This window comes from Hypanus sabinus, chromosome 4, assembly GCF_030144855.1.
Source record: "Hypanus sabinus isolate sHypSab1 chromosome 4, sHypSab1.hap1, whole genome shotgun sequence".
Lineage (NCBI taxonomy): Eukaryota > Metazoa > Chordata > Chondrichthyes > Myliobatiformes > Dasyatidae > Hypanus > Hypanus sabinus.
Window position 1 is genome coordinate 114,669,853 of NC_082709.1, and position 16,420 is coordinate 114,686,272.

Here is a 16,420-nt window from a genome sequence, read left to right on the forward strand (position 1 = left end):
TCTTTCATGGCAAAGGGTGTCACTCTGCCTGGCAGGTGAAACTTGTAGCTGTGGAGCAATCTCGGGTTCTGGGGCCTCCTCTGCGGTGATTATACGAGTTGACTCTGAGTCTGGAGGAAGTGGTTCTGAGAGCAGTAGCCAACTTTCTGCTCTAACATTTAACTCTGCTTTCCTCAACTGATCGATGTACAAGGAACCGGACAGGCTTTTCAAAACTTGGGTGTGGCATTTTCATTTAATGTTATTTTACTCTTGATATGTATGAGTTTTCCAAAGCCATCTTCCAACGCTGCTGTGGCATCATCCAGGATCTTTCTTGATTCACTTCCACATGGCTTCATTGCAGGGATATGGCATACAAATGATAGATGGATCTCCAGTCAAGTTGTAATTAGTGTCAACCAATAACTGCTCCCACAATGTTGGTCCTTCTGTTTTTACCACACACAAGCCCAATGTGGCTTATTGGTTGTTGTATTTCACAGTGACGAATAACATTGCCACAGAGTTAACTTTTCTCCAGTATAAGTTCTCAGTTGAATATCTTCAGGCTTCAGTTCAGTATCTTTGAACTGCCGTTCAAACTCATTTTGTGGAATGATCAAAACAGCTGAGCCAGTGTCCAATTCAATTTTAATTAATTTGCAATTCACTTTTGGCATAAGCCAATTGCTTCTCTATCATAAATTTTCATATTGGAAGTATCAAGGCTACACAGTCCTGTGTCATTCTTATCAATATCAGAGATTTCATCAACATCATGCAGATTAGTGCTCTCCTTGAAACTACAACTTGACTTTTTATCTTTCTCTTCCCTTTATAGTCCATTTATTTTATGTCTGCATGGTCTTCGTATGTGTCCTACTTGGTCGCATTTTCTGCAAGTTTTGCTTTTGAACCTGGATTTGTGTATGTGAGCTCCTGCCACAATGATACACAACTTACTTGGCCAGGCTGGTTTCTGATTAGACATTGCAATTTTGTTCATGCCGACCTTCTTTCTTGACTGCAATCAATTGCACCTCTGTCCTTCAATTGTCAAAACTGCTTCAAAAGCGATTTCAACTGTCCTTTTAAATGTAAGTTGTGCTTCAGTTAGGAGCCATTTTTGAATGCTTTCTTGTAGGATTCCACAAGCTAGATGATCTCTTAAGCCCATTACAATGGGAATGCTCAGACAATCCCTTCAATTCAGCCATGTACGCTGAAATGAACTTCCCTTCCTTTTGACTCCACTTAGGAAACCAAAAGCATTCTGTGATCCACAATGGCTTCCATTCTGAATGCGTGGTTTGGTTGGAGCAGTTAAACTTCAAAGCTAACTGATTTCCTTTAATCACAATACATTCAGCAAAATTGGAACTTGTTTCTCATCGGCTGTTTCACTTGCTTCAAAATATTGTTGAATTAGCCCAGTATAGATGAGCCAGTTACCCATAGTGTAATCAAACATGTCCATCTTTCTGATATAGCCACCCATTTCCGCTTTTTAAAAGATTAACATCATTCAGTACTCACTCTTTATAAACCTGTGAACTCTTCCATTTTTTGACTTAAAAAAAAACCCGATCACGTCTTCCCTTCTGAAAAACATGTGGGGCGCTGGTTGTTTTGAACTTGACCGCCTGCACGTGCTGGGCTGTATTTTTATACTTGCCGTTCTTCGCTGCGCTTTGCTGTGAACTCAAACGTTTTGCTGTGCTTCAACAAGTTGGTGGCTGTGTCAGGTTCATTTCAAAAATACCTCATCGCCAATGTTATGTTTTGTAACTTCAAAACATTAAACTGATTCAAATGGGAGACATGGAAGACCGAAATGCGGGTCTAATTTAGTGTTTACTTTAAGCAAGGTGCGGGTATCACATGGTAGCACAATGACATATTCAATTCAAGTATTTATACATATAACTTGTAATGAATTATTTAAATGAACACGAATGCTTAATCAAAGAATATATACACAGTATATACAAGATTACGCAAATATTACAGGCATTAAATACACAACAATTCTACATCTTGCCTTGTAAGAAAAGTTACTGATGAAGCAATGAAGATGATTGGATTTAGAGGAACTCTTGCTTGTGGCTGGGTTAATCAACATCCAACAACCATAAACTTCTTCCTATATCCAAGACATGACTCCAACCATTGGAGTGTTTTTCCTTTAGTATCAGAGCTCCATTGTGTCACACATGATCAAATGCTGCTCTTGATATCAAGGGTTATCACTCTTGACACAATTCTAAAATGTACCTTTTAGTCCAAATTTGAATTCAGGCTATAACAAAACTGGAACACAAGAGAATCTGCAGATGCTGGAAATCCAGAGTAACACATATAAAATGGTGGAAGAACTAAGCAGGTCAGGCAGAATCTGTGGAAAGGAATGAACAGTTTACATTTCAGGATGAGACCTTTCATTAGGACTGGAAAGGAAGGGGGGAGAAGCCAGAATAAGGTGGTGGGTAGAGGGGAAGGAGTATAAACTGGAAGTGAAGCCAGGTTGATGGGAGAGGAGTGATGGTGAGAAGCTGGAAAGTGACAGGTAGAAAACGTAAATATCTGAAGGAGAAGTAATCTGATAGGAGAGGGGAGTGGAACATGGGAGAAAAGGAAAAGACCGGGGGAAGGTGATAGGCTGGTGAGAAGAGTAGAGGTAAGAGGGGAGCCAAATGGGGCAAAGAGGAAGAAGAGGAAAGGGAGAGTGGGAAAAATTACCAGAAATTAAGAGAAGTTGCTATTCTTGCCATCGTTGGAGGCTATCCAGTTGGAATATGAGGTGTTGCTCCTCCACCCTGGGAGTAGCTTCATCATGGTAGTAGAGGAGCCCGCGGACCAATGTATTGATGTGAGAACAGGCTATTGGGAAATCCTGCTCACTACGAATAAAGCGCAGGTGCTCAAAAAAGTGGTCCCCCAGTCTATGTCAGGTGTCATCAATGTAAAGGAGGCTGCATCAGGAGTGCCAAATGCCACTGACCAACAGATTCAACAGGTAAAATGTTGCCTCAACTGGAAAGACTGTTTGATGCCCCGAATGGAAGTGAAAGAGGAGGTGAATGGGCAGGTGTAGTAGGTGGACAGTGCCAGGAGGGGGTGCGGGGGAAAGAAGAATGGACAACGAAACCATGGAGACTGCAGTCCCTGTGGAAAGTGAAGAGTGGGGAGGAGTAGGTAAAGATGTGTTTGGTGTTAGGATCTTGTTCAAGATGGCAGAAGTTACAGAAAATTATGTGTTGGATGCAAAGGCTCATGGGGTGGTAGGTAAGGGCAGGAAGATGGGATGAGGGTGGATGTCTGGGAAATGGAGGAGATACTGGTGAGGGTAGCATCAATGGTGGAGGAATGGAAACCCCATTTTCTGAAGAAAGATGACGTCTCTGATGTTCTAGAAAGGAAAACATTATTCTTGGACCAAATGCAGTGGGACTAAGGAAAGGGAATGACATTTCTACAGGTGACACAGTAGGAAGAAGTATAGTGAAGATACTGTAGCTATGAGAAACAGTGGGTTAAAATTGGGTGCTGAGTGATCCTTGTGAAACCCAGACTAAGCAGCAATGAGCAGGATATTGTTAAGAATTGCTTGATAGAATAGAGATTCCTTCCACCACGTTGCTGTTGCCTAGGAATAGACTGATACAACAGCAATTAGGCAGATTGGACTTTAGTATTTTGTGCAGCCAGAATGTCCTTGGGCAATTTTTCACATTAACCATTACTGTAACTATATTGGAATGGCCTAGCTAGTACAACTAGTTCTAGAGTGCAAACCATTAGTACTGCTGCTTAATTCATCTTTGGTTCTCATACAAGAAACGTGCACGTATAGAAGAGGCATGTCACACTCTCCTTTGGAATTTGCTCCAAAGGATAGATAGAAGATAACTGCAAAGGCCACATCATGGAGAGAATCACTTTGCATTTACCCAGTGCCCCTAACCCAAATCATTCTCCAAAACTGCTGAAATATTTTGGTATGATAGAGTAAGTACTGTCAAAAGTTTAAATTTGTCAAAGGAATTAGGAATTTGGGCAGCTTATGTTCCACACATTTGTTGGTGCTGCTTTGCACACTAGATAGCTGCCCTCTCCTGCGGACTTAAAATACTTCAAGGCATTTCTCAAATGTTCTACAAGAGTTATCCCTCAATCAACATTGCATCTGGGGGAAAAAAAAGACAGATTTTCATATTGCTACCACTTTACTTTTTGTTAAACTTTTACCATGTGCAAATTGCCTTGTACTTTATTGACGGTTGGGAGTTAATGTTCTAGAGATAGCCAACTGATTTCTATGTGCCTTTCTTAGTAAAAGAAATTTGGAACTGGCTCACCTTGGAATGCATCTTTAGAGACAATAATTATAGAATTCTGCACTTTTGGTAGGGAGACGAGGATTTAGGCAGGTAAAACAAGTTGAGATTCAGATCAACTATGATCTAACTGAACAGGTTGATTAGCTAGTCATGTTCTTCTATGGTTAATAACTTGCACTACAAAATAACAACACTGGGAAGCTTTGAAGAACCTCAAAACAGAAATCATAATTATTTTAAAATCCATTTTGCAATTATATTTAAACCCTGTGCAGGTCACATGATGAGCTGGAACTCTTCAGCTACAGTGGAGCACAAACAATATGTGCATGTTGCATTTCTGAAGAAGACAGTGCTTCACGACTGTTTCCAAGGCCAAGTCACGTACTCCACTCAGCCTATGTAGGTCAAACGCACTTTGCAGGTACAAACTGCTGGCAATCGCTCGCTTCTGCGCTGCACTACACTAAATTATCTCTGGAAAAAAAGCCAGATGTTTCTTTGATTGGGTCCAGCACATATGTCAAAACAATGATGTGAACTGTGGCCTCTTTGGAGCTGAGGAGTCTGAAAACTAAACAGAGCACTGAGTGCCTGCTCCAGAGGCAGCAGAGATTCATTATAAAGAAATTCTTGGGCTGTGTTCCCACGAAACTTTCAGCACATGAGCAAGAAAGGGTGAATATGGAGTGCAAATGAGATAAAACAAATATTAGCAGGAAAAAACCTTTCTGTCTGTCTGGCTTTAGCACAAAGGGATATCACCTGTCTTGACACTATGCTACTTAATGGCAATTATTATATTTAGAAGCTTTCAGCATTTCAATATGATTCTGCAACTGCTTCTGCTGGCAGGAACCTTCTCTTCCATGCTTCAACTATGAAGCGTTGGATTAGTCTGCAGGAACCAAAGCCAACAAGGAACACAATGAGCCGTACTAGTCTTGATTTTCACTTAAATGGACAAGGGGAATGATCACTGGTACTCGAAGCAGTGGAAGAGCACAACTGAAGATAGAAGTTTAACTTTTGTGCTTGAACAAGTCAAAAGAGTGAAGCCACTTACCTCTGTGGTCCTCTTCAGGTCCTTGCTCCTCTTCCTGCAAGGCTGCTTCATGGGGAAGCTACAACTGCTCTCCTGAGTAAATCTCCAGTTAAAATTGCAGACAAGCCCTGATTACATTATTGGAGCCAGACTTAAATATTTAAGAAGTCTGGTTTTCTGGTTGCAGTTAACAACCTTTCTACCTGGTCAGAAGAACTAGATCAGTGATTCCTAACAGGGGCATTAGGGGAAATAAAAGTCGTTGGGGGACGTTCAAGATTCTTGTGGAGGTGCAGTAAGCAGCATCCTAACTCAAGGCACGAGACCTGACTGACCATGCCAACTCACTGCCGTCATCAACATCTGATAGTCATTCCTAGTTTGTGTTAATTTAGCCCTGTTAATGATGGATAAATACGAATGGTGCGATCTCGATGAGTCTGAAGGCAGTGAAGTCTTGAATTCTAATCCTGCTAAGAAACAGGAACTACAGAAAGTGTGTCAATATAATGTTACCTACCTGGAGTATGGCTTTATTCCATTTCCATCAGATCAGCGACGTCCCATATGTCTTATTTGCAATACTGTACTGTCTAATGAAGCCATGAACTCATCAAGATTGCAGGAACATTTCTGTAAAAGACACCCTGAAAAGGCTACCTACGGTATTACTCAGTTCCAGAAAATGAAAGGAGCATTTTAAAAGTGTTGAACACTTGAGTCCTTTGCCAGGAAAGCTTAAAGTGACCCTAATAGAAAGCTCAGTGCTAAAATGATAGCAAAGTTTGTAAAATCTCATACAATTGGTGAAAGATTAATAAATGCCTGCTGTGTCATAAGTGCTCAACACTGATCTCAAAATGGATACCAGTATTTTCAAATCAACTCCTCTGAGTACTAACGCTGTAGCTCATCGTATTGATGAAATGAAACTGTATATCGATTATGCACAGAGCTACAAAAAACAGAATTTGGGATACAACTGGATGAGCCAATGGTGTAAGACAACAAGGCATTGCTAATAGCATAGTTACAGTTTATCAAAAATAGAAAAGTTTATGAAGAGATTCTCTTTTGTAATAAGTTTAAAAACAAATATCAATGGAGAATCAATCTACGACAAGCACAAAATATACTGAGGATATAATTACTCTGACTAGGAACATGATTCCTTGTGCAACAGATGGAGCACCATCTATGACAGGTTACCATGCTGGTTTAGTGGCATTTATGAAAAAAGAAATTCCAAGTCTGTTTGCAATCCATTGTATAATTCATCAACATCTCAGAGCCAAAACCCTTAGCCAGTGACTTTATTCAAGCCTGACTTTTGTAATATCTGTTATCAACAAATTTAAGTCTCATCTATTAAATAGAATATTTTGCATGTTATGTCAAGATAACGATGAAGAGTTTGAAACCTTGCTTCTTCACTCTGAAGTCCGTTAGCTGTCAAAAGGCTGCTGCTTCAAATGCTTCATTGATCTTTTTGACACTGTAGTTGAATTTTAGCTCAAAGTCAACAAGAGCTTGGGAAACGAGATTGAACTGCTATGTGGAGATGTTGCATCTGGATGACAAAATTGAACTTTCTAAATATGCAACTGCAGGATGAGAATTTCAGTTTAATCCAAGCAAAAAGTTCATTTTTATTGGAAAATTAGAAATATGTAAGCAAAACATTGGGAGAAGAATGTCCAAACAAGAGAAATTCTGCAGATGCTGGAAATCCAAGTAACACACACACACACACACACACAAATGCTGGAGGAACTCAGCAGGCCAGGCAGCATCTATGTAGAAAAGTACAGTCAACATTTTGGGCCGAGACCCTTTAGCAGGACTGCTCCTCGCAGCTACCCTGCATGGAAAGTATGGCACTGTCTTTTACAGAGGGTGATTTGCAGGAGTACTGCTTACATCTGCAGTGGCTGAAGAAGGATTTTCAGAATCAATTCAAGGATTTGAATGATCTGGAAATTCCACACTGAGTAATTAACCTAATTCTTTTCAAGAAGAAATTATCAAAATTCAAAATGATGAAAAAGCAAAATTGCCGACTTTTGTGAATTCTAGCTACATTGTCATACGAAGTTTCCTGGTCTTTGGAAAAGAACCAAACTGTTCTTCATTGTATTTCCATCTTTCTACTTTGTTAAAAGAGGCTTCTGTGCAGTAAACCACATTCTCACAAAAAACAGAAACCGCTTGAACATTGTTACCCGTGTGGACTTAAGGCTTTTGCTGTCACAATTTGAACCAGATATTTCAACTCTTGCTAAAACCCATCAAGCTCAAAGATCACATTGATATCGGAGCTGCTGTACAGATTTTACAAATTTAAAAATTTAAAGCAGAACCATTTTTCTCTTGTTAGCATATGGTAGACAAGCTTTTACACATTACGCCAGGAAGTATATTGTGCCTAAGAGGAGCAGTGGCAAGTATGAAGGTGTTGCAGGGGGCATTGGGCAAAAAAAAGGTTGGGAAATGCTGAAATAGATGAAATAGGAACTTCTGCAAGGTCAGCCGGACCTTGGCATTAAATCTCCGGAATGATTCAAGCCATCTGTGTACTCAGGTTAAAATTCCACTGTGCTAATTCAGAGCCTGTGCAGGTTAGCTCTCTGGTCTCAGATAGGCAATGCTTCCTGAATTCCAGACACATCCTTCTGAGCTGGGAGTGACTCCATGCAAGAAGCCCACAGAAGTTATGTGCAGCTACAAGAAGCTTATGTTGGAAAGGTCCTGCTCCTACTGAACACTCAGGGGCTGGGTCCTGTGCAACAGCTTCTCAAAGACTTAATGGGTAAACTAGCAACCTTGTCGGCAACTGTTCATACATTGTTTGATCTGCTATATGTAGGACATTTTATTAATTAAAACATCTCACTTCGAATGAACCTTGCTGACTCTGGAGATCTCCCATCCACTGCCACTAACCTCATAATTCCTGTTGCCTGAACCACACATTTCTATCTCCTACCCAAGATACACAAACCTAATGGTCCCAATAGGCTCCACAGTTCTGGCTGCTCTTGGCCCACTGAACTTGTGTCTGCATATGCCAACTCCATTTTGTTCCCCATTGAGTCAGTCTCTTCCTACCCACATCAGTAACACTTTACATGTTCTTCGTCACTTTCCCTTGCCCAGATCACATTATTTTCACTTTAGACACCCAGCCTTTATATACATCCATCCCCCCATCAGGAAGACCTTCAAGCTCTCTGCTACTTTTTGGACAACAGACATAACTAGGTCCCCACTACCCACCACTATTTGGCAGAACTGGTTCTGACCCTCAACAATTTGTCTTTCTGCTCCTCCCATTTTCTCCAAACCAAAAGTATAGTCATGGGCACTTTCCTAGACCCTAGCTATTCCCGCCTTTTGTTGGCTACGTGGAACAGTTTATGTTCCAAGCCAGCATTGATAATGCCCTTCAACTCCTTCTGCTGTTTCCTGCACCCATATTGAGCTTATCAGTTTCATCAACTTTGCCTCCAAATTCCACCCTGCCCTTATATTTACCCAGTCTATCCCTGACGCCCTTTCTTGGTCTCTGAGACCCCATCTCTAAGGAAATTTTTTACAAACCTACTGACTTTGTTATTTTGACTATACCTCATCCCATTCTGTCACTTATGACAATGTTATTCCCTTCTCTCAGTTCCTCCACATCTGCCACATCTGTCTCAAGATGCAGCTTTAGATTTTAGAACATCTGAGGTGTTCTTTTTTTTCCAAAATGAGGCTTCCCTTCCATCACCATTGATGCTGCCCTCACCCCATCCTTCTGCCAACAGGAATAATGTGCCTCTTGATCTTACCTACCACCCCATGAGTCTCTGTATTCAGCACTTCATTCCCTGATACTTCCTCCATTTATGATGGATTCCCATCACTCAGCACATCTTTCCCCTCCTCCCCCTCTTTGCTTTCCAAAGGGATCATTCTCTATGTGGCTCCTTTGTCCACTCATCCCTTCCCACTGATCTCCCTCCGGGCACTTATCCCTCCAAGTGAGATGTGTGCCACTACTGCCCCAACACCTCCTCCATCACCACCATTTAGGGCCCCAAATAGTCCCTCCAGGTGAGGCGACACTTCACCTCTGAGCTTGTTTGGGGCACCCATCATAACCTGTGCTCCCAGTGTAGCCTCCTCTACATCAGTGACACTCGATATACAGACTGGGGGACCACTTCATCGAACAGCTTCACTCTGTCCACCAGAAATGCGGGATGTTCCAGTGGCTGCAAATTTCAATTCAGTTTTCCATTCCTCATTCTGACATGCCTGTCCATGGCCTCCTCTACTGTGAATAAGGGGACAAACTTAGGTTGGAAGAGCAAAACCTCGTACTCCTTCTGGGTAGCTTCCAACATGATTGCACAAACATCAACTTCTGGGAATTACTGCCGTCTCTCTTCTTTTTCCCATTTTCTGTTCTGGTTATCCCTCTCAGTCCACTTCTCACCTGCCCATCACCTCTCTCTGGTTCCCTTCCCCCTTCTCTTTCTTCCATTTCCACTATTCTCTACTAGATTCCTTCTTCCTCGTCCCTTTATCGCTTTTGCCTATACCTCCCAGCTTCCTATTTCACCACCCCTCCCCTAACCGTCTACCTCCCCCTTCACCAGGCCTCACCCATCACCTGTCAGTTTGTACTCCTGCCCCTACTTCCACATTCTGGCTTTTGCCTCCCCCCCCCTTCCTTTCCAGTCCTGATGAAGGGTCTTGGCCTCCAATGTCGGCTGTTCACCCTGATTCATAGATGCTGCTTGACTTGTTGAGCTCCTCCAGCATTTTCTCTCTGTTGATCACTTAAAATGGATCTAATCTGAACACCACAAAACTGCTCTGCAAACACCAGCCACAGAGGAAAGATTACACATCTTTTCATCAAACTAGTTCTTGAAACATTTTCTTTTCCACTGGAACCTGAAGTAAATATTTGTAGTGGGATAAGGGTTTCTTCGGACAGAAATCCAGAAACTGCAGCAGTTTTTAAGCCAGAGCTTGGACTGCAAGTTATGGCAGCTTGAACACAACAATAAGCACTCACAAATGAATTAGATATTCGGTAAACTGTACCAGCCACTCACCAGGAATAAAGTTCCATAGTTTTCAATTATCTTCTGAACAACATTGATAATGGCAGCACTCTCTTCAGCCCGAGCCGAACTTTGCACACTGAATTCCTTGTCAGAACTCTTCTGTTTATGAAGGAGGTTAGGCCCAAAGATCGTGGCAAGATTAAGTGAAGTCATTTTGTTCCCAGTGATCTAGAAAATAACAAAGCCAGACAGAACATAAAACAGTTGAACAGAAGGACAAGCCCTCAGCACACAAGATTGTGCTGAACTGATTTAAAATGCCCAACTAAACTATCTGCACCTGTCCACACAACATCCATATCCTTCCATTTCCTGAACATTCTTTTTCCCGCCTAAGGGCCTCTTGAACCTGTCTCCATACCAACCACTGGCAGCATTCCAGCCACTTTGTGCCCCACTTGTCCCATATATTTCCTTTAAACTTATTCCCCCCCCCCCCCTTAAATGTAGCTCTCTGGGACATACACAGGTGAGACATTTCGAAGCTGGGTAAAGTCTTACTCTGTCTATGCCTCTCATTCTAAGACCATAAGGCATAGGAGCAGAATTAGGTTATGTGGCTTATCGAATCTGCTCCACCATTCATTCATGGTTGATTTATTATCCTTCTTAACCCCATTTTCCTGCTTTCTCCCCATAACCTTTGATGTCCTGACTAATTAAGAACCTATTAATCTTCGCTTTAAATATACCCAATGATTTGGGTCTCCATGGGCATCCACAGCAATGAATTCCAAAGAATCACCACCCTCTTGTAAAGAAACTCTTCCTCATCTCTATCCTAAGGAGAAGCCCTTCTACTCTTAGGCTGTGGTCTCTGGTCCTAGACTCTCTACTATTGTAAATGTAGCATGCCACATGCCTTTAACGTCCTATCAACCTGTCTAGCCACTTTCAGAGAAGTATGGACTTGGATGCCAAGGGTCATCTGCTGTAATGGCTTCTCTGTAATGTTCATTGCTGAGGTACCAGTTTCCCTGTAGCAGCAATGTTTGGGTCATGGCTGGAGTTAACAGGACTGTGGTATGCATGTTAGCCAATCAGAGATTTTGTTGCTGGGTCTTGTGAATCTGGAAGGAGATTTTTCGAGGGCTTTTACCAGGGATAGATGAGGAGAGACGTGAATGGAGAGATTTGGTAGACCGCTGGACAGGGTGAACTCGGAGCGAGGGTCTGAAGGGCAGCGATGATCAGAGGAGGTATAGTGAACAATCGATTTATCAGTGAGCTCCAACTTTGCGCAAGACTGTTTAATATGATTGGGCCCTTTTTTTCCTTTTATTTTGCTTCTCTACTAACCGTGTAGTCAAAATAAGAATTATAAAGCTTAATCGTTTAATCACATATTGTGTACTGTTTGTGATTTCAGGGTACTGATTTGCAACAGGGGACACATCACGCAGTATCCACCCAAATGAGATATCTCAAGTTTGGCCGGGCAGGAGCCTATCACCCCCTATAACCGCTAGCCATAGCAAGAGTTAAACAGCTAAACTGCAGAGAGGTGAGAAAGTGTGAAATCTACCACTGCCAGCACAACTTCCATTAAATTCCTGATACTTAACATATTTTGAAAGGAAGTTCAATTCACTTTTCTTGATAGTATTGTTGCATTGTTGATAGTATTGTGTTGATAAGCAGCTTGTAGAACAAATTGTTACTAAGTCTGACATATTTTACTTATCAAATATATTTTAAAAACTGACTTAAATATTTAACAGTTACAAGGAAAAACCTGCAATCTGATATCATGCAAAGAGGCTACTGCCACTTCCCTGGGAAAACTCAAACTTTCCAGCAGCAATATTGGGCGTCACACATTTATACTATTTCTTTCACTTAGCCACGCTTTAAATAGAATTGAAAGATGATTTGACTGTATATCTTGATCATTTGAAACACTGATGTGGAATTTTGGTTCAGAGATCTGCTGCAGATGCACATTCCAGACTGGGTAGTAGATCCATTTGTGGTGAATGTGAATGATGTTGACCCCAGTTTACAAGAATGTCTTATTGACCAGCAGAGTGATATAACGGCTCAAGCACAATTCAAGCGTAGCAAGCAAAGTTTCTGGGTAACTAATAATATTCAAAATAAGTTTCCACAGCTCTGGGAGAAAACAAAGTTGTTTTTAATTGGACTTTCCACCTCTTGTCTAGGTGAATTTGATTTTAGTCAAGCTCATCGTCTGCTATCAAAATCTCGTAACTGTCTTGATGTTGTGAAAAAAGGTGATCTTTGATTATCTTCAACCAAGTTGCAATCAGATATTTTAAAACTTGTTAGGTTGCTTCAGTAAATACCTGAATTAACAATATTAAGCACTTTTTCCTTGCTGATTGGGAGTATATTACATTTTGTAAATAATATCCCATTCAGAGATTTGAAATAGTTTTATTTTTCATATGCACCTGTAACATTATAATTAACATATAGCAATACCTATATCCTGTTAAAGCATTAATATGGGGTGTACATTAGAATAATTAGCACAGTTGACCAAAACAAACCTAAGCAACTAATGGGGACTCTAGAAGGTGGGGCCACAGAGGGAAATGAAATTCACAACTGGGTCACAAGCTGAAAAAGGTTGAGAACCACTGTATTAGTGGATGAGCTGGCAGCCCCAGTTCAAAAACCGTCTACCTGGCAGAAGTGAGGCTGGTACTTAAACTACACTTATCCAACAGTTTCTTGTTTCCTGTATGGACGTGGGTGGGAACTAGAGGGAGGATGTGACATCAATGGCACAGAAAAAGGGAATGCAGTAATCAGAAGAATATCATAATCAGGGGTACAGGCATTGGTCTCTGCCGCAAACACTGAGTCCTAAAGGCTGTACTGCCTGCTTGGTGCTTGGATCAACAACACCTCACCAGGGATGGAGCAGAACTTGGAGTGGGAGAGGGTGGATTCTGTTGTCATGATCCACGGAGATCCTATTGATTGAGGGAAGACTGGGAAGTGGTGTTCTGCTGAGGGATTATGAGGGATCTGAGGCATGAATGAAAAACAGGGTGATTATCTCTTAATGGTCACCTAAGCCATGTAGAGACTAAGAAAGCACGACTAGAGAGGTAAATGCATGGCTCAAAGTGTGGTATAGGTGAAATAAGTTCCAATCCGTGGCATACTGGCACCAGCACCTCTCTCTTACCAATTCTGCCTTCTAATCCACAAGAAGATACAAGAACTTGAAAGCTCAGAAAACTAAACTCATGAACAGATCCTTACCCACTGCTTTCAGACTTCATTATTTTAACTTCAGCATTCCTTTTTGCCCCACTTCTGTCTGCATTACTACATTTTGCACTTTTCCATTGCCCTGCCCTTGTCATGACATTTATTTTTGAATTCATTACTACAGGTGTATACCACTTACTCTGTGAGTTTCACACAAGCAAAGGACAAGGCAGCTTGGTGTATACGACTATGAAGTAATCCGAATCGGAGGAGAGAACTGCTCCCATTGGGATGAGCTTCACTTGAACTGTGCAGAGGCCAGTACCTCAGCTAACAGCATAGGTAAAGTTGCAGTTTTAAACTGATTAAGGGACAGGAGGACTCCAAAAACAGGATGTTTCTTAAATCAAGGAGAAATGACAGCAGTGGCATAAGAAAATGAGAAGAAAATTGACAAGTATAACGAGCATGAACAGAAAAATCCAGTTCGTAAAAACTTTTTAAAAAAAAAATGAATGTTTAACAGTATGTGAATAGATTTACAATAGCAACACAGTGAGTATGATCATTACAGAGATGTGGCTGTAGGCTGACCAGGGCTGCTCAATATTTGCAGGTTCCAGACTATGATACTGTTCTGCCTCCCTTCCCTTCAGGCCCGTTCTCCTACTTGAAATACAATTTCTGGTGGCCTGTTAGAGTAATTTCTCATCTGTGGTTAGAAAGTTTAAAATTGAAACTATTTAGAATTTGGGATCCCTACCAAGATTTTGGTTAAGCATGTTATCACAGTATTAGGGACAATAAATCTGGACCATTTCTTGGCTTCCAAATGCATGGAATTAATGAGTCTGCCATCACAATTTAATGCAACAACCGCACTGTTAGCTAATAAAATAATTGTTTGAAGTCTAACAATTTCAAAAGTTTGGATAAATCTTAAATGCTGTTTCATTTTAAATGAGTACAGCTTTTCAAAAGGAGTGGATCTAATAGGACATACTCCAGCTGCAGGGAGGGACAGAAAAGAGGAGGAAGTGGAGGCAAGGGGGGAGTTAAGTGAGTATTTTCAAAATCCATTTACTAGGTCAGTTTAGTGACAGCACCAATACAATACTTACATCTCATCATGCCCTACAAAATCCCGACGCCATTATATTAAGACTGCCCTCACCTCATGTCCATCTTTGTCCAAGGTATCCTCAGCGTGATTTGCTACCATGGCAAGGAACTCCACAAGTCTGTGGAGGGTATCACAATTGCACGGAGGGAGGAGGTAAATGAGCAGCTGCAAGACACTGAGCTGTTCTTCGTGATCCAATACTACAGGAGGGGTAAAAGTAAAGACAGTTCCAACATTAAAAGCAATACAAGTTGAATGAACCAATAAAAGAACAGCAATTCTATGAAGTGATGACATTTGAAGTAAAAGGAATAAAAATTACATATTAGTTTTAAATTCACTTGTGAAGTTTGAGATTTGGTGAGATATTAGACCTTCGTAAAATATGCTGGGAGCAGGGAATGGTTGTGGGGGGGGGGGGGAGTTTGGAAGTTCTGCTTCATTCACCTTAACACTACCAATTTTGGAAGTGGAGGAGAAATCACAGCAGTTACTAAATAGATTTCAGTTTCCAGGCAAAGAATTTATGAGACAAAACCAAAAAGCACCAAGTCATACTTTGATTTATAAACTCACTCAGCAAACATGTCACCCTTGGCAACAAATACAAGATAGGGAATAGGAAGAAAAGGCCTTTGAACCCTGCTCAGCTGTTCACTACACCACAGGTAGTCTCATATTACCTCAACACCACTGTACCCTCGACTTCACTAGAGTCCAAGAATCTAACTTGAATTTATTCAGTGAGGTAAATTCTCTGGGGAAGAGTATTCCAAAGATGCACAATCTTCTGAGAAGTTGCTCTTCCTCATTTCTATCTTTGATAGGTTACTCCTCATTTCCTGTCTAACTCCAGATTGGCCCATGAGATGAAACACATTCTCAGCATTTATCTAGTCATGTCCTTTCAGAATCATACATTTCCGTAAGATCATGTCACATCCTTCCAATGAAATTCCGATCAATATAGGTCCGGGTCTGTTCAATCTTTCTTCATGAGGCAACCCCTTCATCCCAGCTATCAACCTGCAAACCCTTGCAGAACTGCCTTTAAGAAGACAATACTCACCTGTGTCCTATCAAGTTGTAAAAAACTTCTCTGCTTTTATACTGCATTCCTTCTCAACACATGCCATTCCAATAATTTGACTTACCAGCATACTAACATTAAGCTTCGTGGAAACCTAGATCCCAGTGTCGAGTGGTATTCCATACTTCTCCATTTAAACAATATTTGATTTCCTATTCTTCCCTGCAATGTAGGTTACCTAACATTTCCACATATTATCCTTCATTTGACAACTCTTTGCCCAATTACTAGATCTACCTTTAGACCACTGTATTCGGTATCTTCCTCACAGCTTTCTCTCCCATTTATCTTTGTCTTATCAACAAATCTAGTTATAGAACATTCAGAGTCCTTATCCATAATGACAGTTTTTATTTACTTTATTTAGAGATAGAGCGCAGAACAGGTCCTTTGATCTACCCCAACAAGTAACCCAGTGATTTAACCCAAGCCTAATCACAGAACAATTTATAATGACCAATTACTAACCAGTCTATCTTTGGATAGTGGGAGGAAACTGATGCATCTGAAGGAACCTCGTGCACACGGGAA

The 16,420-nt window shown here is 41.1% G+C and overlaps 1 protein-coding gene across 7 annotated transcripts in view; it reads right to left on the reverse strand.

Annotated features, from left to right (window-relative positions):
* Positions 1-16,420, reverse strand: part of LOC132393124 (rho GTPase-activating protein 6-like) — a 532,445-nt gene that overhangs the window by 24,212 nt on the left and 491,813 nt on the right. For all 7 annotated transcript variants that reach the window (XM_059967953.1, XM_059967955.1, XM_059967956.1 and 4 more), the window contains exons 8-9: positions 14,851-14,999; positions 10,479-10,658 (exon numbers count right to left, since the gene is read on the reverse strand). In XM_059967953.1, the coding sequence (XP_059823936.1) occupies positions 10,479-10,658; positions 14,851-14,999 (329 nt within the window). The remainder of the gene's footprint in view (positions 1-10,478; positions 10,659-14,850; positions 15,000-16,420) is intronic.